This window comes from Schistocerca cancellata, chromosome 8 (assembly GCF_023864275.1).
Source record: "Schistocerca cancellata isolate TAMUIC-IGC-003103 chromosome 8, iqSchCanc2.1, whole genome shotgun sequence".
NCBI lineage: Eukaryota > Metazoa > Arthropoda > Insecta > Orthoptera > Acrididae > Schistocerca > Schistocerca cancellata.
Window position 1 is genome coordinate 302410909 of NC_064633.1, and position 24554 is coordinate 302435462.

Below are 24554 nucleotides of genomic sequence, written 5' to 3' on the forward strand. Positions count from 1 at the left end.
TATTTTGCAAGCCAAATAGCAAAACCAATGTTCTCCTTTCACTGTGTTATTTCCTAAGCTGTTTCCCTCAACATCTCCTGATTTTGTGTGTTGGGCTCAATTATTCTTGTTTCAAGTTTGACAATATTCAGTTCATAACATCTTTCGAAGGCACTATCTATTTTGTTCAACTGCTCTTTGAATTTCTGTTGCCCTCTCTGACAGAGTTACACTGTCACCATTAAACCTCATTATTCTTATTCCTTCTCCACAAAGTTTAATCCCCTTTCCAAATTTCATCTTAGTGTCATTTACTGCTTGCTCAGTGTACTGACTGAATATCATTGGGGATAAAGAGCAATCTGTCTGATATCCCTCTCAACTACTGCTTCCCTTTTATGTTCTTGAATACTTATAACAGCTTTCCGGCTTTTATAAAAACCTTAGAAACCGTTCGGTTATTGCATTTTATCTGCCTTAACTCCAGAATTGCAGTTAAAATTCTTAAAAACTTTGTCTATATCTACTTGCTTCAGTCTGTCTTCTTAGGTAGACTCTTGTGTTTGTACATTTCCCTGGAACCCAAACTGTCTGTAGTTATGACGAGTGGAGACGCATTTCGTTTTAGATACTTCGGCCGAGATTTATATAATTTTGAGCCACCTGGAAATCACGAAGAAGGTATTTTTCAGTGTGGGAGCATTGCAGTACCGTCAAAAGTAAAAAAAGTTTATTGTGACATATTTCATTTGTTTAGGGAATAAAACGTTTCTTTCACTTCCTGTAAAATGATGGTCTGTACGCTTAAAACGAGTTGAAATGCTGCTGCTGAAATACTACTATTAATAGTACTTTTAACCATGTCATAGTATTACAATTTGGGAAAGATAAAAATAACGCGAGTTTACATGCTTAGGTGAAAGTCGGGAAAGAGTGGGCACTTAGTATTTAACTCTCAAATCTAGTGGATGAGAAAGTTAAAACAAACTTTTGTTATAACAGACTATTGCTGGTTTATTTAGGAACAACGTATTCCAGTTACAGCTGCTTAACATTAAATGTCAACATAGGTAAGACATTGCTCGTTCGTACTCTTAGCCGCATCATCTGGCAAGAGTACGCGATATATAACCAAAGAGAACACACTAACTTAAATCACAAGAAAATTTACCATGTACTCCATAAACTATGCAGTATTTGTTACCATTAGGAGGTATCATCACCCTAAATCCAGTCTTCCGTGATAGGCTCCTTGTAGACTTTCCCACACCCTGAGCAATTCAGAACATCCGATCTCTTCTCGGATTTGAACCTAGTTTATCCTGAAGTGGTTAAGTCCAGACTAGCCCTAGAGACTCTGCGTCGTTCGTTATTGGTATTTTGTCCTGTTTAACTGGTTTTCTAGCAGTGCATATTTGTACGGAAACTAAGACAAAATCTCGAATTTTTTTGCTATTTTCTTCTTTGTTGTGGTCAATCATATTTTGTTAGTGGATAAATGCTATACTGGCCTACACCTAATCGCACATCAGCACTCTGAACTTCACTTGCTTGTTCTTGATTTTTTTCTGGTGACTGCACAGAAAAATCATCTGTCATTAAGCAGCAACATTTGTCCATGGGCTCCTGTAGAACTACTTCACTCTCTTCAGTTGTTGGAAACTGATTTCTGACGGAGCAATGTCTTCCGCTGTGAAAACATCCGGACTGAACGAGAATATTCCCCTTGACTAGAAGGATTTCTCGGCTGTTTGGATTGCGGCTACTCTAGAATATGCAGCTCAAAATGAAACACTCGCATCCGTCTGCCTAATGGGCCTTCCTGGACTAGTAACCTTTAGAAACTAAAAGGGAGGGGAGGGGAAATTAAGAGTAGCGTGTGGCATTTCCCACTATCTTAACTGATGCGCCACACAATTAAAAAAAATATCACAAATTGCAGTCACTGCTTGGTTCCGCTGTTTGCCGTGACGTTGTTTGTTCCTTACAGAACTGTGTTTCTTTTAACTAATTTTATTTCCTAGTGGATACCTAGATAGTGTTTACTGCTTACGATTGACAACTTAATGATTGTATAATTAGAAACAAAAACTTAATTTTTGTGCCATAACCAATAAATCTGCCGGAGCTCTTCAACATGATATTTGATGGAGTCACTATGGAAGCAACATCGGAATGTATTTTTTCGTTGTCGGTCAGTGTTATCACTGTAGAGAAAACCAGACGCATGCTCTTACCGACCTCACCCTACAGATGATGTTTAACAAGGATGGACAAGTTTCTACTTTTGGCTTTATAGTAGGAACCATTCTGGCAATTGCCTGAAGCAATTTAGAGAAACTACCCGTAACAATACTCAGGACGGCTGGATGAATACTGGAACCTTCTTCCTCTCGAATATACGGCCACTCCACTTAAGTGATGTTCGCTCATTCGCTTTATTCCTAGCCCACAACACTCTTTTGCAAAGAAGTTATTTAACACTGTAAAAGGCTACTGTTACTGTTCATTTATTTCTGGCTACCAGTGACTGCACCAGTATACACAGGTTACTATGTAAATTTGACTCTATACATGCCGCCAACTGACATCAGGACGATGGTGACGATGTTTGTTTCCCATTTGGTGTACCGCAACTGAAAAGCTGAATCAACATCCCATAACAATGAATTACTTGTTCATGTGTTAGTATAGTACGTTGTACTCGTTGTTGACATTCGGTTAGAACGACCTTCAGTTACATTTGATGACGTGTCGTGAGGGACAAATTACACAAGAATGTACGACGGTACGCGCGTAGCTCGGGCCTTATCCTTGGCACTATTGGGCGTTGCATCAGGTGTTCGGGCGAATCCTTGGCCAGCGCACAGAGAGAGCGCCGAGTCCTCAGCAGTATTCGGGGCGGTGCCCCTCTAACGTAACTTGGCTGGACGTGCCCTGGCTACGGGCCGCGAGCCGGCGCTAGGGCCTCCATATAAAAGCCCGCAGCGCGCTTCGGGAGGCACTGTGCCGTCCCCTTCCGACACGCCGTCAACAGCCATGTTCAAGCAGGTGAGTGTTCCGCTGAAATCTTTTGTCAGGCCTTCTGGTCACCATTCCTCACTGATCTGAGTGCAAGCCAACGAATCAGCGTGGGTTCTGGCGAGGGACGCCGTTGCAAGTCCCAGTGCTGAAGTCGTAGACTTCTGCATGAACAGTAGGAAAAAAACTGTTCACTGCTTCCATGGTCAGTATGACGACATACATGGATCTGTGGTTAGGCTCAGTGCGGAAGTCTCTTACAAAAGCGCTGCGGCCTGTACGCGTTTTAATTATTTTCGCTCCATATATACGAGGCAGTTCGCGTATTAAGGTTCGTTTGGTCGCGAAATGGGAACCAAAGTAAAAATCTGACGGAAGCTTTGCTGCTAAGTCCCTGTGCGCGCTAGATTCTAAATTTTACCTTCTAGGTCTCTTCGTGAGATAATCGTTGGAGGAAGCAGTGTGCAAGCCAACGAATCAGCGTGGGTTCTGGCGAGGGACGCCGTTGCAAGTCCCAGTGCTGAAGTCGTAGACTTCTGCATGAACAGTAGGAAAAAAACTGTTCACTGCTTCCATGGTCAGTATGACGACATACATGGATCTGTGGTTAGGCTCAGTGCGGAAGTCTCTTACAAAAGCGCTGCGGCCTGTACGCGTTTTAATTATTTTCGCTCCATATATACGAGGCAGTTCGCGTATTAAGGTTCGTTTGGTCGCGAAATGGGAACCAAAGTAAAAATCTGACGAAAGCTTTGCTGCTAAGTCCCTGTGCGCGCTAGATTCTAAATTTTACCTTCTAGGTCTCTTCGTGAGATAATCGTTGGAGGAAGCAGTGTATTGGTTCACTCAAGTGAAGAGTAAATGAAATGATGCTGAAACTTACCACATGTCGCTATTTTGTTGTTGTTGTTGTTGTCGTCTTTAGTCCTGAGACTGGTTTGATGCAGCTCTCCATTCTACTCTATCCTGTGCAAGCTTCATCTCCCTGTACCTAATGCACCCTACATCCTTCTGAATCTGCTTAGTGTATTCATCTCTTGGTCTCCCTCTACGATTTTTACCCTCCACGCTGCCCTCCAGCACTAAATTGGTGATACCTTGATGCCTCAGAACATGTCCTACCAACCGATCCCTTATTCTAGTCAGGTTGTGCCACAAACCACTCTTCTCCCCAATTCTGTTCAACACCTCCTCATTAGTTATGTGGTCTACCCATCTAATCTTCAGCATTCTTCCGTAGCACCACATTTCGAAAACTTCTATTCTCTTCTTGTCCATTGTCTATTGTAATGTCATCAATATATTTGAAATCTATTGAAAAATTTGATACATATAGTACTAAAAGCAGGAAATAGTTATTTAAATAACAGTTATTAACGCAGCATGTTTTTAATTGGACTAAAAAGTTATAGAATAGTTTCTACTATAATCACGCATGATCCTAACCTAGTACATGTAGCTCTGAAGATTTGTAATTGACAGATTTTGATAGATAAGTGATACATGAATAATTCACCTACTTACCACTGCACTACTTACTGATGAATGAATAGTTCACCTCGTTACTACTATCTTTCGCAGGCGTCCCAGGTTTTTGTTTTAAGCCTTGCAAGCATTGCCATAATTGTTAAAAGCACCAATTTTATTAAGTCCACTGAAAGCTGTGATTAGTAGTGGGCCATGAGATGGTCACGGTCGATTAATAGTTAATAGGAAAATGATTTTAAACTTATTCTACTTTATCGTAATTTAACTGATTCTGTGGCATATTCCCGGAGGATTAATGTGGGGAACACCCCAGCATTTGTATAAGCGCGCGTGAGAAGCCACGTAAAAACTACACTGAAACCGCCCAATATAGCAATCGACAGTCTTTAATCCGTTGCGATGACTCTATCTGGTTCTTCTTTACGTTACTGGCTCTTAAACAAGTTTAGCTATGAGGAATGCTCGATAGATAGGGATGTAATAGGAGCTATCATTCGAAGCAGAAAAATCTAGTAAACATCGTGTCTGGAATGGGTAACGTAAGAGTCATCAGCTGTAAGACAAAACTCTTCTGCTGCAACCTCTTTGCGTTTGTGATTTTGAGAGGTGGTATTTTTTGTGCACAGATTCGTGCACAGTGGTAAGGAGAGGTGGGCTACAGAATGGTACGGCAGCTGTCGTTGTAGGGAAGATGGACAGGAGCAGAAATGATTAGTGAACAAGTTAACACAACAGATACAATATTTCCTTAAATTGTATTGCTCCAAGTGAACGAAGTCTCATCACAATTAAGCGGCAAGAACTAGATTTCAGCTCATACATGAGGAATAAGGATGGGACTCGATGTCCTAAGAACGAACGGAGGTGTCGTAGCGTAGTGGGTGCAAGTGCACGTGGGGCGTTTGGCTGCCACCAGCCGCCCTATGTCGCGGTGGCAAAGGGCGTTGTCACTGGAGGTCAGGTTTAGCGGGGGCGTACCATTTGGTCCGACCGATCCCACGTGACCGCAGTCGCTGTCGAACATAAACCTGCAATTCCGTTACCAACCGTAGAACGTCAGTGGAGTGGTATCTATATGCTATACTACAGTATTACGGATCAAAACAAGAAAAAATGTCCTTTGAACACGGGCTGTAAAGTGGACACTCTAGTAGCTGCTCATTGCTTTTGAGCTAGGCACTCTAAATGCCATTTTACTTGACCTCTTAGCTTCTAATGATTGCTCCTGTCATAACCCTGCATACCGATTATTCCTCCTGGGACACCGTGCATGTATTGACAATGTACGTACGAGTTCACATATCAAAATAAATAACAAACTGGTATTTTAAAATAAATAAGAAACTAAAAGAGACATTTGACGGCCATCGAGTAGAAGTGACATCTGGCGTTCCGCAAGGTAGTGTCATAGGCCCTCTGCTGTTCCTGATTTACATAAGTGATCTAGGTGATATTTTGAGCAGCCCCATTAGATTGTTTGCAGATGACGCTGTAATTTACCGTCTAGTAAAATCATCAGACGATCAGTTCCAATTACAAAATGATCTAGAGAAATATTTCTGTATGGTGTGAAAAGTGGCAGTTGGCACTAAACTAAGAAAAGTACGAGGTCATCCACATGCGTACTAAAAGATATCCGATAAATTTAGGGTATACGATAAATCGAAAAAATCTAAGGGCTGTCACTTTGACCAGATACCTGGGAATTACACATACGAGCAACTTAAATTGGAAAGACCACATAGATAATATTGTGGGGAGGGTGAAACAAAGACTGCGCATTGTTGGCAGAACACGTAGAAGATTCGACAAATCCACTAAAGAAAGAGCCTACATTACACTTGTCCGTCGTCTGCTGGAATACTGCTGCGCGGTGTGCGATCTTTACCAGGTAAGATAGACGGAGGACATCGAAAAAGTGCTAAGAAGGGCAGCTCGTTTCGTATTATCGCGCATTTGGGATGAGAGTATCACTGATATGATACGCGAATTGGGGTGGAAGTCACTGAAACAAAGGCGGTTTTCTTTGCGTTGAGATACATTTACGAAATTTCAATTACCAACTTTCTCCTCCGAATGCGAAAATATTTAGTTGATACCCACCTACGTAGGGAGAAATGATCATTATAATAAAATAAGAGAAATCAGAGCTCCAACGGAAAGATTTAGGTGTTCCTTTTTCCTACGAAGTATTCGAGAGTTGAATGATTGAGAAGTAGTATGAAAATGATTCAATGAACCCTCTGCCAGGCACTTAAGTGTGAATTGCAGAGTAACCATGTAGATGTAGATGTAGAATTTAAGCCTTTTAGTCGCTATGTCCTTCTGAAACGCTGTAAAGGAAATACCAATGTGTAAGACCTCTCTACTTCCCAAAATCAATCATGCAGTGCCCATGTGCGTTCCACGATGTTCAAGTTTACGTGTTGTCAAAATCTGACATCCTTCGTCTTAATTCCTACGTTTCGCTCGGCATCTTCGGGAGATACTTTCCCTCATACCCTTCTGGCAACATTATTCTTTATTCCTGCAGAACTAATACAGGGTGTTTCAAAAATGACCGGTATATTTGAAACGGCAATAAAAACTAAACTAGTAGCGATAGAAATACACCTTTTGTTGCAATATGCTTGGGACAACAGTACATTTTCAGGCGGACAAACTTTCGAAATCACAGTAGTTACAATTTTCAACAACAGATGTCGCTGCGGTCTGGGAAACTCTATAGTACGATATTTTCCACATATCCACCATGCGTAGCAATAATATGGCGTAGTCTCTGAATGAAATTACCCGAAACCTTTGACAACGTGTCTGGCGGAATGGCTTCACATGCAGATGAGATGTACTGCTTCAGCTGTTCAATTGTTTCTGGATTCTGGCGGTACACCTGGTCTTTCAAGTGTCCCCACAGAAAGAAGTCACAGTGGTTCATGTCTGGCGAATAGGAAGGCCAATCCACGCCGCCTCCTGTATGTTTCGGATAGCCCAAAGCAATCACACGATCATCGAAATATTCATTCAGGAAATTAAAGACGTCGGCCGTGCGATGTGGCCGGGCACCATCTTGCATAAACCACGAGGTGTTCGCAGTGCCGTCTAAGGCAGTTTGTACCGCCACAAATTCACGAAGAATGTCCAGATAGCGTGATGCAGTAATCGTTTCGGATCTGAAAAATGGGCCAATGATTCCTTTGGAAGAAATGGCGGCCCAGACCAGTACTTTTTGAGGATGCAGGGACGATGGGACTGCAACATGGGGCTTTTCGGTTCCCCATATGCGCCAGTTCTGTTTATTGACGAAGCCGTCCGGGTAAAAATAAGCTTCGTCAGTAAACCAAATGCTGCCCACATGCAAATCGCCGTCATCAATCCTGTACACTATATCGTTAGTGAATGTCTCTCGTGCAGCAATAGTAGCGGCGCTGAGGGGTTGCCGCGTTTGAATTTTGTATGGATAGAGGTGTAAAATCTGGCGCATGAGACGATACGTGGACGTTGGCGTCATTTGGACCGCAGCTGCAACACGGCGAACGGAAACCCTAGGCCGCTGTTGGATCACCTGCTGCACTAGCTGCGCGTTGCCCTCTGTGGTTGCCGTACGCGGTCGCCCTACCTTTCCAGCACGTTCATCCGTCACGTTCCCAGTCCGTTGAAATTTTTCAAACAGATCCTTTATTGTATCGCTTTTCGGTCCTTTGGTTACATTAAACCTCCGTTGAAAACTTCGTCTTGTTGCAACAACACTGTGTTCTAGGCGGTAGAATTCCAACACCAGAAAAATCCTCTGTTCTAAGGAATAAACCATGTTGTCTACAGCACACTTGCACGTTGTGAACAGCACACGCTTACGGCAGAAAGACGACGTACAGAATGGCGCACCCACAGACTGCGTTGTCTTCTATATCTTTCACATCACTTGCAGCGCAATCTGTTGTTGAAAATTGTAACTACTGTAATTTCGAAAGTTTGTCCGCCTGAAAATGTACTGTTGTCCCAAGCATATTGCAACAAACGGTGTATTTCTATCGCTGCTATTGCCGTTTCAAATATACCGGTCATTTTTGAAACACCCTGTATCATGTGGCTCGATGCTCGCCTCCTCCTCCTGGCCGTACCCACGAGTACCGTGCTCTTACCTGTTGTTGCAGCTGATCGTCGTCCTGGCCGTGGTGGCCGCCTGCTTGGCCGCCCCCGGCCCCAAGCCGGCCCCCGGCCTGCTGGCCAGCTACGTGGCCGCCGCCCCCGTCGCCTACACCGCCCCCGCCGTCGCCGCCCCCGTCGCCTACACCGCTGCCGCCCCCGTGGCCTACGCCGCTCCGTACGCCGCATATGCCGCTCTGCCCTACAGAGCTGCTTTCTACGGATGAAAACCATGTCTTCACTGCGACCGTCTGGCCACGTCTGCAGCAAACAGCAGACAATGAAAACAATCTGACACGAAATGTAGGCTGCGAGAACTAAGTTGTAACAAATAAATACAATCACGAACAGTCGTTTTTGAGTCATTTAGTAACATATAACCTTTGAGATCATTTAGACTGAACGCTGTGCTGCATAGTTTAATATTTTAAATGAAAGCTTGCGCATAGCATGATGTGGCAAAAAAGCGCATTTAATCAAAATGATTCTAATATCCAACGACACACGCTTCATCTGGTGTGAGGTGGCAATCTTGAAATTAGTAGCTTCTCTGGCTATTAATTTTTTTTCTCATACTATGACAAGCTGTTCAAAATGGAAAATTAAGCTCAAGGAGATGAAAGCATAGTACTAAGTGGTGCCGAGCGAAAATCCAATGACTCCCCATTGTAAGTGGTTTAGAATTCTACGATAAGCTCCGGTTTGAAGAAAAGCAAGTAGTTTCGCATTATCTTTGGACAATCTAGTTGGTATCTCGTCTAGTCATGATGCCTCTCCACTACTAAGTGATAGTAGCTACTTTTCAGTTTTGCGATCGGTTATCTCAATATCTCCCATTTCGAAGTTCGCACGATGGTCGAAAGGAAGGGCCGTGTTACGACCTTCCATCATGAAACAATTTCCGAGGACAGTGACCGAATTCGGTATTTCGGCCTTTTCTCTATAATCTTGCGCTTCGGTGCCACTATGGTCACTGTGTGAATAAACATATGATTTCGAGGCGTGTACTGATTTTACTTAAGACCAATTCGTCTAAGGGTTTTCACTCGAATAGAGCGACGAAATTTAACTTCCAAAGTCACTGATAGTTTTTCTTATTCTTCTCCTTGCGATAATTCTCACTTCGTTCAGCTTTTCTTTGTCAGCTGTGTTTTGACTTCTCTTGAATCTCTGGTCAAGTTTTCTATGTTTACGTAGCAGCTTCATAATACGGCTATTATACCACGGTGGCCCTTAATAATGCCTTAAGACCTTGCTCGGAACGAACTTGTGCTTTTGATTTTTTTTCGATTTGTGCTCCACATCTTCGCTGTCACTGAATATTTGATGATGACTACTCATATACCATGCAATTTGTATCCTGTAGCTCTTGATAAGCAATGATATTTTCTTACCTTTCTTAACATTCCTTGCAAATCCCGTAGTTATTGTTGCTATCACAGCCTTATGACAACTAATATCTCCTCTACATTAACTGATTTGTTAAATTCGCTTCTGTTTTTTGCTTAGGTGTCTAAGATTTTACAATTCCAAGATGGTTCTCTATTTGATCGAAGTAATTTTCGGAGAAGACAATCACTGTTCCAGTTTCTGTCTCATGACTCTTCCATTCTATAACTGGAAAGTTGAAGTCACTTCGTTTTTAAGTAGAATTATCAGGAAACTTATTCACGAAATTTTGTAAGTTGTCTGTGAAGCGCCCTGATACTACAGCCCTTAACATAGGCGGTCTGTAATAGTATAAATTGCCTAACTTTGAAATATCTTTGATGCTTGACTTCACCAAGATTAAAAGACTTACTCAATGCGTGAGAAATTCGGCGTCTGACCTATCCTTACGAGAAATTTTCCAATGTGCATTTAGGTTTCCTTGTTGTTTACTTTCTGTTTGGTTCGTAATACGATCTGGGCATTATTATTTTCTTAATAAGCGAGTCTAATACTGTAGTTGTGCCATGAATGTTCCTGCAGTTTACTTATATTAATCTTTCCTGTTTTTTATTTGTGAGAGCGAGCATTCTCGTGAATAATGTGCAAGATCTCGGCAGGAAATTCACTTCAAATCCAAAAGGGGCGTACCTCTAACTTAAAATTAAAAACAGCATGTACACGCCACACGTACTCCGCTACCCCATGAGCCTACTCTTGCGTGTAGTGGAAACCTCTAATTTCACAGCTCGACAGCGGAAGAGACCGAGGACGGCAGTCTCCCAACATGTGTCACAATTGCCAGCTGGTTGCACTCAGTGCTCTCAAGAGCCTCTACCAGAGCCTCCACTCAATCGGGAATGAGGCCCTCCAGCGAACATACCGAGTGCACACTGGTATCTTACCCGACCTGCCTGACATTTCTGTGAGGAGCACCATGGCCCGCCTAACACTGGAGCTCCCAGTGACTAGCATCCCAGGCCACTGCACTAGTCCGGACTGGATAGGAAATTCGACCACTGTGCCAACAGGAGAGGTGTCCCATGCTGGCTCAGAGGTGTCATCAACGCTGGGTCACATCAAGTACCTGTTCCTAAGTCGTAAGGAGCCAACCGTGCAGCCTGGTCCCACTTTCTTCTTCCCCTCAGAGACCACTGTCCGTCATTCACTGTCGAGTGAAGGCCGACGGTCAGATGTTGTATGTGGGAAGACACAGTGATAACGAGGCTATCAGGGGATTCGAACGGTACGATGTTCTCGACACCGGTCGCCCAGAGTCGCTGCAGACTTGAGTGGTGCAAATGGCTCTGAGCACTATGGGACTTAACATCTGAAGTCATCAATGTCCTAGACTTAGATCTACGTAAACCTAACTAACCTAAGGACATCACAAGTATCCATGCTTGAGGCAGGAATCGAAACAGCGACCGTAGCAGCCACGTGGTTCCGGACTGAAGCACCTAGAACCGCTCGGTCACAACGGTCGGCCTTTCAGTAGTAGCCCGAAGTTTGTCGACAGTGGCCTACGCAGATTTCAGTTGTTTTCGGACAGCAGTCAATTCTCCTCGTGTCCAGGCACAACAAACTCAGTCCACGTCCATATTTTACTGTGTAAGAAAGGTATAAAATGTTAAAAATGGAAAACAAACAAACAGATCTCCCCGCAGGAGACAAATTTACCAGACTGTGACGCTACTGAGGTTGGAATGAACGCAAAATCTCCACGAGAAGAAGAAATGAGCTCTAAAGTTTGCTCTGCAGAGTTGTAACTATATCCCAACATCGCAAGTTCCGCTAGCTAATACTGAAAACAGAAATGAAGAGTTACTTTTGTACTAGAAACTTATTACACATTGAAGGTATTTCAGGAAATTAATACGACAGCTCTAAATGAAAATTACCACTAGACGATCAGATCAAAACACAGTTAATATTCACATCTTGGCAAAAGCTGGTAAAAAAAGCGCTAACTCAACTAAAAGCAGTATACTAAGGCAATCTGGTATCACTAACGCCGCTGGACTCTGCTCCTCCATGGGTTGCTGGACCTACAGTTCATCACCGACAACAGATCTTTAAGTACACAAGAAGAAAGCAAAGTACGTTTGTGAGCATATAACAATGCACAGTTTTTAAAAGACAATAATAACAAAAACACTATCCAAAAAATTCTGGAAAAACTAAGACATCCTCATCTACCTGTAATGAGAAAACTGCGCAGGTGACAAGGCTTTGTAGAAAATATCACTCTACCAATTTTCCAACCAATGTTTTGCAGCCTGAGGCACAAATGTATCTATTTCCAACAAAGACGAGCTTCCCGCAAGTCTACTTGGCTATTTTTTAGCGTAGGAGGCTCTCAAGGATAAGACCACAGCGACTAACTGAAAAGAACTAATTAAATTTTCTTCCGAGAATTTCATTTCGTGGTACAGTTTTCTGATTTCTCTCCCTCTCTCTCTTCCTCTCTGTCATTAATAGCAACTCAGTAAAGCTCCCAGACGACAAAACAGTAGCACCGAAATGGCTAAACTAGAGCTTAGCAGTAGGTCGCTTTCGAATTGCTCTTTATTCAGAATGGTTTCAGTAATGAACGTTGTATTCGCCTTCCTTAGGTCCAGATGCTAGTAGTCATATGTATACCTGATTCACATGTAATTTCATCATCGTCATCTACTGTATAACAGACACTAACCCACTTTTTTTCCCCAAATATATCGTGACACATTCGCTTGGACGCAAAATAGTTGGTAATGCGATTAGTAATTGAGCTGTGTTGTTGCATTTTATTTGAACTGTGTGTTTTACATCAACAACGTGACTTCCCCATATGCAGTTGCATGATGTAATACTAGGTGGAGCTAAATACAATGACTGCCAAGTCATAGACAATTACGTCTTTGAGGGTAACTATCCTAACAGACTTCTTTGAGGTGCACCAAGAGCTTCTGACGTCTTTTCAATAAGCATGAAATATCGAAATCTGTTTGCGAAGAATTCTATAGTCCCATCACATATACGTTTGCTTATGAGGTTATGGAGCAGAGCATTTTGCAAACCAAGAAACACGGCATATACATCTCAGCCTTCTGGATCTTGAGAGCGAAACAGAACAAGAGGTTTACGGAGTCGGTCCCGTAAAAATCACTGTACTTAAACGCGAAGTACGTTTCGAACTTCGGCAACAAACTGACTCTCTTGACATACGTCTTTGATTCAAGGTATCTATTTCAAAACTTAGCTCTATGCCTGAGATGTCTTTCACTTTTTCCTCCAACATGAGAGACTATACTACTTCGTCGAATTACAATACACTTGCTTGATGAGACCCAAATTTTGCCTTATATTCGTTTTAGAATATAATGGATACCCCATCAGTTCCAGAAGCTTTCCTCAACGAGATTAATCATTTTATTTATTTTGGCGCTGATTGGTCGCTGTATCTATCATTTTCACATCCATGCAATGGTAGAAAGTGGGAACAATGATAACATACACGGTGGAACGATTTCTGGAAACAGCATCTTGTTTCCAACTTTCACTTATTATCTTGCATGCAAGTGTCGCCGCTGAGTGATCTTGCATGGAGTCAAAGCGTTTTACGTTTTTTGGATTCTGTACCTCTTTCTGTAAACAAGGCACCTTTATAGGCTCACTACGTTGCCAGTCAGTCTGTGTGTTTATTCGTTACGACCCACATTTCTCAGGAACGGTTAGAGGTAACAAGTTGAAACATATGTCGGCTACTAAAGTCTCCGTTTCCTTGGCAATGTAAAAAATTTATGCTTCTAAGTCAGTGAAGTCCATCTGTTAAGATCCCTTTTTCTCAGCAACTTTTAGAGGTATATCAGATACTAACGTATACGGTCCCTTTCCGGTGTTACAATCTTAAAGTTCTAAGTCAGCGTAATCAAAAGATACAGCCGTATTCGCAGATGTACATATCAAAACCTATCGATGAAATATCTGCATGGATAATTAAGTTTTTACAGAACCTTAGAGCGCGAGTTCTACTCTCAGTTGTCTGACATTTTTTGACAATTCGACTTGAATCACATTGATTTCAAACTGGTTGAAAGTTTTTTCCGTAGTTACCCTAACCCCTCTGACTCTAAGCAGGTTTTGTTTGTCAGCGAGAGTTATCTCTCTTATGAACGTGGACTGCAACTCGTTTTGTTTCTTAGCTGCCTTACACTATATTATTCTGTTTTGATAGGACTTTACTGTCCGTCACAACACTATTACAGTAGTACGTGAGCTACAATATTTCTTTACTTTTTGCTATTCAAAATCCGATATTTCTTATTTTTTCCAACTTGTAGTTCAACACTGCTGATAAATGGTGTCATAGCGGCGTTTGGTGCTTTACACTATTTTATCTTTCAGTAAGATATAGGTAAAACTAATTGCAATACTTAACACAGAATAGATGTATTGGAGGCAATACATCCTGGCGTTCCACAACCTTTGAAAAAACATACTTAGTCGGTTATATGGTAAATCACTTTCTACATAGACTCCAAACCACGGTGAAAGTTGACAGTTTTCACATTAACTAGTGGGAGAGGCAAAAGAAGAGATAAGCAACAGAAAAACCTGACACACCTCAGGAGTGAATTATAGACTTCGGATTTTTAATCTGTTATTCACCCTCTTAGTCAGGGAATCTCATAATAAAGACACGAAAAATTTGATCACCGGCGGGAAAGATAATCATTGTTTTTGTTGAGAGTTGTACGTTGCCTGTCGAATCTTTCACAGCATTTTTTAGTAAATTAGTCTGGACGAGCCCGACTACCTGTCTACTCATACATCCTCTTATTTTTAGGTGAAGAAACGCCGTTGCTTTACACACCCTTCTCGATACCACTCCCTAAACTGAAATACTGTGGAGTGGTTCGTAGTGGTAACGTATAAATGTCTTAGCCCCAGTTGTTGGTAACGGAAACACTTGAAAGAGAAAGCGAGTCCGTGAAAAATATCCTGATATCACCGTAGACCGTCCGTAGCAAGCTTGGTAAAGAGACGAACCTGTTTCTTTGTCCGTAGCTCGAGAAGGGAATAGACTCGTTAGTAATTCATAATGCACTTAATGGTACGTCATCCCCGAGGAAACTGGCCACGGCCATATTTCAAGTGCGGCCGGGTCGCGGCGCCTCCCCGAGGATGCGGCCACAGCGTGAATTATGCCCCAGGCGGGACTCGCTGCCCGGACTTGGTCCCAGGCCAAGGCTGCTGCAGACCGATTGGGAAGCGCCGTTCCCGACATACTGGGGTGCTGAGGTTACTTCTGACATCAGTTGAATATGAGCGGAATGAAAGGTGGGGTATAACGCCTCGCCGACAGCGATATTATTAGAGAAGAGGAAAAGATTTGTTGCAGGGAACGAGATTCACAGGCCATCTCAGACTAATAACAGCAGCACTTGTTACAATGGGATGGATGTTTTTTGCAGTCATCCGTCTTACTATTGGTTTTGGGCGCCCCTCCACGAAATACTCTCTCTTGGCAACTCTGTTATCTCAGAGCTCAGAGCAGCTATTTGAACCTCTGTTCTCCTCAATTATTTGCTCCATGTATTTCAATTAAGTCTTGCTCTACAACTTCTACCCTCTACAGCTCCCCCTGGTACCACAGACGTTATTCACTAACGTCTTAAAAGATGTTGTTTCATCTTGTCCGTTCTTGTCATGTTTCCCATACATTACATTCAGCACCGATTTTGCGGAGTATTACCTCAGTCCTTTCTTTATCAGGCCATTTAATTTTCAACAGGCATTGTAGCACCACATCTCCAATGCTTTGATTTTCTTCGATCCGGTATTTTCACAGTCCATGTTTCACTACTATACGATGTTGTACTGCAAATATACGTTCCAGAAAAGCTGTAAGTAGGCTGTTTAGGTTTTTATGTTGGTAACGCCACGTCGCTCTCTGTATGAAAATCACTGACTGTGCTGTGCAGTCTGTGGCTGGTTGGACTCATTGTCGGAATATTCGCTATTGTAGTCTTGGGCAGTTGGATGTGAACAGCGTGTAGCGTTTAGAGATGGGCAAAACTGTTCTTTTCAGAGATTGGATCAGAACTGTTCACTCCCTGAAATGAATTAGCTCTTTTTCATGACTCACCACTCATTTACAATATAAAATAAATGGAAGGTACATTGCCCTTTAAACTTGGTTTATTCCAGTACTATACCTGTATTTTGATCTTATTTGATCCTATTTTGAAGTAACACAGATAATGAGTAAGAATTTTGTATTGTTTATTGAAATTTCCACGATATGACAAAGTTTTTGATTATTGATTTATTTTGCACTATCGTGGTTTTTTGGGTGATCGGAAAATGTTGTAACTTGAGATTGACATTAACAATATATTTGGCTATAACGTATTAAAACTTCATTAACCTCATACAAATACATCGCAAGCCATATATTTTTAAAGTGAACGTTTCCTTTTGAAGACGCCTAAAATCGCAAAATCCGTACCTGAATAAGAAAAAAAAATATAAATTTGACTGTAAAACGAAAGTGCTGCATATAGCCTTACGCAGAATAAAACAAGGAAAATATTGGTGTATCACATTTTGCGATACGTTTATCGGTTCGCTCGTAATTAAAGCGTAAATTCGAGTGTCTATAATAAAAATCCTATAGTAAGAGGAGTCATCAGGAACCTAATCTAATCAGTTTAAACAAATAAAAATAAAATAAAAATAATTGATGTATACATAACATAATAATGTAATATACATAGCGGCATTACTACGAAGAACAATATCCAGTGGGGACGAACTCCGATGCAGAGGCGCTGAGTCGAGCAGGTCGAGCCGCGAGCTGTATTACTGCGTGAGCTGAGACCGCAGAGACCACAGTGACACCTGAGTCGCTTTGCTCGACGCTGTGACTAGAGTCGAGACGGTGGGGCGAGAGTTGAGCGGGCGAGTTCTGAGGGAGGGGGTAGCGGTGAACTCACCCGCTCCGAGACAAATAGTTCGTTCCCTTACGAGCGGGTTTTTGCAAGTAGTTCCTATGTTATCCGCTAGGTGGCTCTCTGTCCTGTTGCTCACATCAACTGCCCAGAGGGCAGGACGTGCGACTGAAACGATCGCCGACAGAGTGCGATGCAAAGTTACGCTGCGCCAGACACTGCGCGGCAGACGACGCACAGAGATGCCACGGCATATGTGAAACACAAAATCCAATGGGGCACTGCACAATGCAGGCAGCCAAGGTAGAAGCAGGGCAGAGGCCGGCGCTGGCTGTGTTGTGTGGCGTGCACTGTGCTGTGACCAGCAGAGGCGCTGCTGATATGCTCCGTTTCTCTCTCTCTCTCTCTCTCTCTCTCTCTCTCTCTCTCTCTCTCTGCCGTGGGAAACGTTTGGAGCTACCGTTCTTTTTTTCTGAATCACTGATTGTTCACTCCTTTGAAAGATTGAACTCTATGAATTAGTTCAAGAGCGGATCCCCCATCTCTAGTAGCGTTGCGCAGTAGAGAGTGAGCCGCCAGCAGTGGTGGATGTGGGAAGAGAGAAGGCAGAGTTTTGAGAGCGGACGATTTGGACATGTGTCCGTCAGAAAAAGGAAATTTGTAAGACTGGATGTTATGAACTGATAATATGAGTTATGAACAGTACATAGGTAAACTACATTGTTTGTTCTCTATTAAAATCTTTCATTTGCTAACTATGCCTATCAGTAGTTAGTGCCTTCAGTAGTTAGAATCTTTCATTTAGCTTGCAGTATTGGCCCTCGCTGTATTGCAGTAGTTCGAGTAACGAAGATTTCTGTGAGGTAAGTGATTCATGAAAGGTATAGGTTATTGTTAGTCAGGGCCGTTCTTTTGTAGGGATTATTGAAAGTCAGATTGCGTTGTACTCAACAAAAAATATTGTATGTGAGTATACTGATGATCAGAATAAGTAAAGAGAGAAATGTCTGAGTACGTTCAGTTTTGCTCAGCTGTTTGAAAATCAAATAACGTAAGAGGTTTATCAGCACAGTCTTTTATAATTCTTCTAGGGGGACGTTACACAGTTACTAATTTCAAATAAGCACAACGGATCAAAACATAGTCAATCCCAGAAGACATCATGCTATTAAATTGTAACACTGCCTCTAGCAGTAATAAGGGTCTAAAAAGGGAAAGGAAGACAGTGAGCAAGTTTATTCAGATATGCCACATCCAGTTGAGACAACTCACTGAGGAGTAACCAGCCATATTGCAGAGATCTAGATTTCTGCCTCACACCCGATGTTCCGAATGGTCGCCTTTGTAGGTTTAAGGTCGAGTGACTTAAATGGACATTTAGACTGACTGTCGAGATACGGTAGCTTTCCTGGGTATTAGATGAGGTGCATGTGCGGGCTTCTATGTAAACACAGCAGTTGTCATCACTGACGATGCGAATGTCGTCTGCAGACTCATCACGAAGAAATAATAGTGAAGTAAATACATCGTCAGCTAGGATGAATAAATAAACATTGTGGTTCACAGGCAGAGATACGTAAGTGAATGAGCACAGCTTATAGTATGTAAACACATATTAAAAGTCTTATAACTATCACCAGCTAAAATTATACTCTCCAGACACTATTGCCTAAACCCATTATTGGACTATAGGTGCCCCCGATGGTTCGAATCATTTGAAGAGAGTCAGATTCACGACTCATTGGATACACTACACACCTGTAATCGTGTATCTTGATGTGCCGCTTCAAACATTTGACGTGTAACTTTTTTTAAATTTTTTGAGTGGGAGTGGTAATCAGTCTTCGTCGTCTCTTGTGCCTACCTCTTGGCCTCTGGGTAGCAGTTACAGACAGCATCCTCAATTATTTGTTGAATATATACCAATTTCTGTCTTTCTCTATGGTTTTCAACAGTGCCCGCTTGTACCGTTGAATTTTTTCTTTTATGTCTTAACTAGAATGTGTCAACACCAAAACTACGGTTTGCGGATTATGAGCTTAGATTTTTTTAGGAAGCTGCTTTTCCTAGCACCACACTATAAATCTGTACTTTTTATTATATTTCTACAACATTTCTCCATTTCAAGTTACAAACCAACAATTTTCAAATAAAACCTGAATTAAACATTGACAATTTCAATTTTGAGAGGAATATTTATTTTTATGTAACGGAGACGAGGGTAACTCTGTGGAACCAAAACACTGCCCTTTTTGATAAGGAAGGATGGAAGAATTGGGTTTAGGTTGCCGTCGACATCGGGGTCATTAGAGACGGAGGATAAGTCCGTATGGTGTAAAAGAAGGGGAAGGAAACCGGCCGTGCGCTTTCAGAGGAATCATCACGGCATGTGCCAGAAACGATTTAAAGAAATTGCTACATCCCCTTACAACAATTTATACACGACTATGCTGATAAACCTATACACTATTTGCTTTTCAAACAGCTGAGCAAAACTGAACGTATTCAAACATTCACTAAAGTGACACACAATATTTTTAGTGCAACGCAATCTGACTATCAAATATCCCTGCAAAAGAATGGCCCTGAGTAACATTAAACTACACCTTTCAGAAATCACTTACCTCACAAAAATCTTCATTACTCGAACTACTGCAATACAGCGAGCACCACTACTGCCAGCTAAATAAAAGATTCAAACTACTGAAGGTACTAACTACTGATAGGGATAGTTAGCAAATGAAAGATATTAATAGAGAACAAACAATGTATTGACCTTAATATTCATAATTGACATCCAGTATTACAAATTATCAAAACTCGGCCATCTCTCTCCCCACATCCACTGCTGCTGGCGGCTCACCTCCAACTGCGCAACGCTACGCGCTGTTCACATCCAGCTGCCCCTCTACAATGGCAGACAACAATGCAAACTAGCCACAGACTGCACACAGCACAGCCAGTGATTTTCATATAGAGCGCTACGTAACTTTGCCAATAAGAAAACATAAACAGCCTACTTACATAGCCCCCATGGTCCCCACAAAAAATTGTACAAACTTTTTTTTGGGCAGTGGTCAATACAGATTTGAAAAATTTTTTCATAATTACACTAACAAAGATATCCAATGCACACACTTATTGATACAATGTTGGTCAAAAGCTAAAATTTTCTCACAGTCCATAAAGACAGTCCTGATCATTCATCATAGTAGTAATTACAGTTTTTTTTCACAAAGTCTCATTAGTAAAAAAATTGCACACAGAAGTAGTGGATTTCCATGCAGTCTTGAAGAAGTAGTGTTGTTCTTCCAACAGAAAGACAGTGCTGACTCTTAACATGCTGACAGGTAATGGGCCACAACAGAGCAAACCCACAGCAGAGTCATTCGACGTTTTGAAGAATATTGGTAGGTCATCACAGAGCAGACCCACCGTAGTCCTCGTAGAGAGTATGGTATTGGTGGGCCACCAGAGGTGCAGACCCACTGCAGTCCTTGTAGAAATAATGGTATTGGTGGGTCATCAGAGATGCAGAGTCACTGTAGTCCTTGTAGAGACGGCCAGCAGCCATCTGTTGCAACTGTGCAGGTGCACAATCACCATCGAAGAGTCTTGCAGAGAAGATAGCAAGTCCATATACCACCACTTGTGCACTCACAAAGTTTGTGGAATTGTCCTTAGAACCAGCAATGCTGTTATCCAGTCCCTTGCTGAATTATCAACACACGTGCAAACACTAACAGTCCCTACTTCTCACTTATTGTTCATATATTATGACCAACAGAAACATGTGCAGTGAAATGTAACGTACAAGTTACTTAAATTGATGAACTGGTGTCAATTACAATATTCTAACATTAGAATACAATTACAAAGTTACAAAATACATCATTAAAGAACATAACAATACAGATAACATTTGTAGTACAGGCTTTACAACAGAATAGAAATAAACATATACATCAGTGTTACAGGAATTATGATATGAGTACATACATAAAAGATCAGAATGACTTTTGAATCATCAACTTTACACATGAGCATTAAAACAAAACAGAATAAACAATGTCTAAGCATATTTATAAGGTAAATAACATATTATTAATGCCAATTATATTTGAGGATAACAGTATTCCTCATCATAGTGAATGTAGCTTAATATTAAAAGAAGAAAAAATTCTATGAAACTACACAGAGACAGGAAGAAAACAAATACACAAGGGTACACAAACACATAGTGGGATAACACAAAAGGAAAGAACAGGGTTTGTTTTACTGCAGTATTTTGCATGGAGATCTCCCTTGGTTCATCATTATTCCCAAAATTCCTACCTATCTAAGCCTGCTTTCTGTATTCTGTTCACATCCTCTGTCAAAATAGTTTTTCTCCACTGTACAGTATCCTTTTTTTTCCCAAACCATTTTCATATAGCTTCTCAATACGTTTCTTCCAAGTCATCATAGTTAGTTTCTTATATAGTCTACCCCTCTTAAGCTAACTTAAATCTACTGAGCTCAGATGCTAAAATAAGGGACGATGCAATGCAGCAGCACATAACAAATTAACACAAACAGCAATGCAAAAAAATGGAAAATTGCAAAGCAAGCTACAGTAAATCTAAATCACCAAGCAATGCACCATTACAAATAATATGAGCCAATGTGCAGCAACAATAAAAATAAAGCAATAGTAAAACTAGCTTAACAGAGTAATACAAAGTGAAATTTAGTAGTACTATGCCTGGCAAACAGCAGCAGAAATAACTTATATCTAAACATGATATAGCTCAAGCAGAAAAAACATTACACTAAAAACAACAATGCAGATAAGGGAAATGTATATTCACATCTTAATGTCTATGTAATTAAAGTGGTGCACCCCAACAACTTATTGTAAAAAAATATTACCATGTACTTGAAAAGAAAATTATGTGTCCAGTTACTGTTACCAGTCCCTTCTTATTGTTCTTTCCTTTCCAAGTGCTCCTTTTTTAAAGAATGTGGATTACAAAATTATCATTTAATAGATCTGTTGACAGAAAGTGTTCACATTAGCAAATGCATCTAAGTTTATGAAAGCAATGCTGCAACACAGCTGGAAAACAGGCATCAAATGAAATAAGCAATTACGCAAACCAAAGCATAAGAATATCATTCAATAGTCATGTGACATTTCATAAGTTAGTGGAAATTCTCTCAACTCTCGTAGAAAGACGCTTGTCGTAATCAGATGTGCAGATGTAAAAATATTTCTCGTCATTTCATTAGGTATTGCAGTAAATATCATAAATTACGAGCTCCACAGTATGCTTTCAACAAGGAAATGTCAGTAGCGCTGACAATGGCCTCCTCTTTCTTTTTTTTCTACCTGTGCTTCTGATGAGGCACTCACACTAATGGCTTGTTCTCCAGGTGTCTGACACAGCTGTGTGCCGACGATGCACGTGCAGGTGGTCACTTAACTTTCTTATGGAAATATTTACGACAGCAGTTTCCGCTACAGTGACAGTCACATATAAAAATTTCACAGGTCGAGAATTTACGTTGCAAATGTGTAGAAACAAAATCCTATGAATATAACAGTGTCCAAAAAATTCTTCGCCGGCATTGTGATACGTTCACGCATTTACACACACATTTCATAACTCTTAAAGTACGATTCTTGGTTTCCAACATCCTTTTTCGCAAGTCAAGAGTCCCTAACTTCTATTCATTATTCATATACATATAAACACGTAATCACATTCCTCACATATGGTAGCATCATCTTATTGACATAAACATACCTCAACAGCATAATACACATCGTCGTCAAAAAAAAAAAAACATCATAACACCTCAGTCAAATCTCAAAAAAGTCGTAGCTTTCTGCAATAATTTCAAACCATAAAAAATATTCTCTGCTCATTTCAATAGTGTCATCTGCCTCAAACGTACTTTAAAAATCATGATCTCATACCAAATACATCATTCAAAGCTCTCATAGTATCACAATGGGTCCGAAAAAATATGAATAGTGCACAAAGTACAGACAAAATACAATTTCGTAAGTGTGAAGTAACCCAACTCTGTAATTGCGTAAACATGTGTCACTGACGTAATAAAAAAGTTTGTTCTCTCAGTTAAATGATCAGATAGCTGTGTAATTTGTGTTAGAGAAATATGGTACCGATGTGTAAAGTTGTATAAGCAAATACCATATTAGCTAGGGCTCCTTGTGCTTGCCAAACACATGGTACACAAAGTAAGCGTGTACCCCCCTGAGGATTATTGTAATTATACCCTCAGGTGTTACAGATTACAGCAATGGAATGAAATGTATCATGAAAAACTTTCTTTGTAATTCAAAAATCTTTAAAAATAAATGTTTTAAGTACAAAATTAATCACTGAAATGCATGTCCTGTAGCGCTAAATGTGCATCTTGTTGCAAGATAATCTGTGTGGAAGTGTCGTAGTTATTGTCCTCCGAAAGCTAAGTTTTGCAGAAGTCAATGTACTTACCACATGATAAACAAAAGTGAAATGCTTTGCGTATAGATAACTTAGTTATTACGCTTATTGCCATGTTGAGGAAAGTACTGTGCTGTAACGTATTGTTGTGCTACGGAAAAGGCTGTCTCCTTGTAGCAATAGCACAAAAGTTACTACTAAAACATGTTTTACTTTACAGAAGAATTCAGAAAAACTGTGCAGATATCAAACAGATACACTGCAAAAGCAACATTGTAAATTGTCGCTCATTAGTAGCGTCGTGATAAAATCGTGTAGCTGTCACATAAACTAACCACTGTCTCATCTGGTATCACACACAAAGTACTTTAAATCCAGAATGTATTTTCAAGTAAACCAAAATGTTGCATTAAAATCTCATTAGCAGTACCAGATATAATGTTATTTTTCTTGGAGCCAGCCGGCGCACGTGTATGCCTGCGGTGCGAGTCATTGCCTGTCTCTTTGTTGCCGCGCATCGTTACTGGGATTAGGAGGCGTAACTTCCACAAATTCGCCTTGCCGAGAGGGCCCAGCTCTGTTTAAAGCTCGTCAGTTCTGATGGAATTCAGGTCTGTCGTTTTGTCGGTAGTTTACACAGTTTCTTTCATGTCTGTCACATGGTGGAGAATTTCTCCCTGAATCGTAACTGCGCGGTGGACCGTTGCGTCTGAAATTATTCTGTCTCCCTTGATAATAATAGTTCTGATTACCATATTGTCTGTTTCTATGGTTATCTCTGTCATATTCATTACTATGGAAATGCGATCTTTCTCTGTAACTATTACTCTGCCAGTGGTTGTCATATGGGTGGTGTCTGTTTTGTTCACGATTTGCATTGTAAGAATAACCTTGTCTTGTCCAGTTATTATTTCTTTCATCGCGGAATTGCGACGGATGTGACCTGTAGTTGTTGTGTTCCTGTTTTCGTGTTCCGCGACTGTCTGTGTCAATTTCTAATTCTTGTAGCAGTCCCTGAAAAGCTTCAATGTCGTCTTTGCAACGTCCTGCTAAAATAATATGTCGTAAATGTTCAGGCAGTTCGATTAAGTAAATGCAGATGAGT

The 24554-nt window shown here is 41.1% G+C and overlaps 1 protein-coding gene across 1 annotated transcript; it reads left to right on the forward strand.

The window, feature by feature from the left end:
* Window positions 1-2998: 2998 nt before the first annotated feature.
* On the forward strand, window positions 2999-8970 carry LOC126095205 (cuticle protein 16.5-like). Its single transcript, XM_049909938.1, has 2 exons — window positions 2999-3030; window positions 8640-8970. The coding sequence occupies exons 1-2, from the start codon at window positions 3019-3021 to the stop codon at window positions 8856-8858; spliced, it is 231 nt and encodes a 76-aa protein (XP_049765895.1). The 5' UTR covers window positions 2999-3018; the 3' UTR covers window positions 8859-8970.
* The last annotated feature ends 15584 nt before the right edge of the window (window positions 8971-24554 follow it).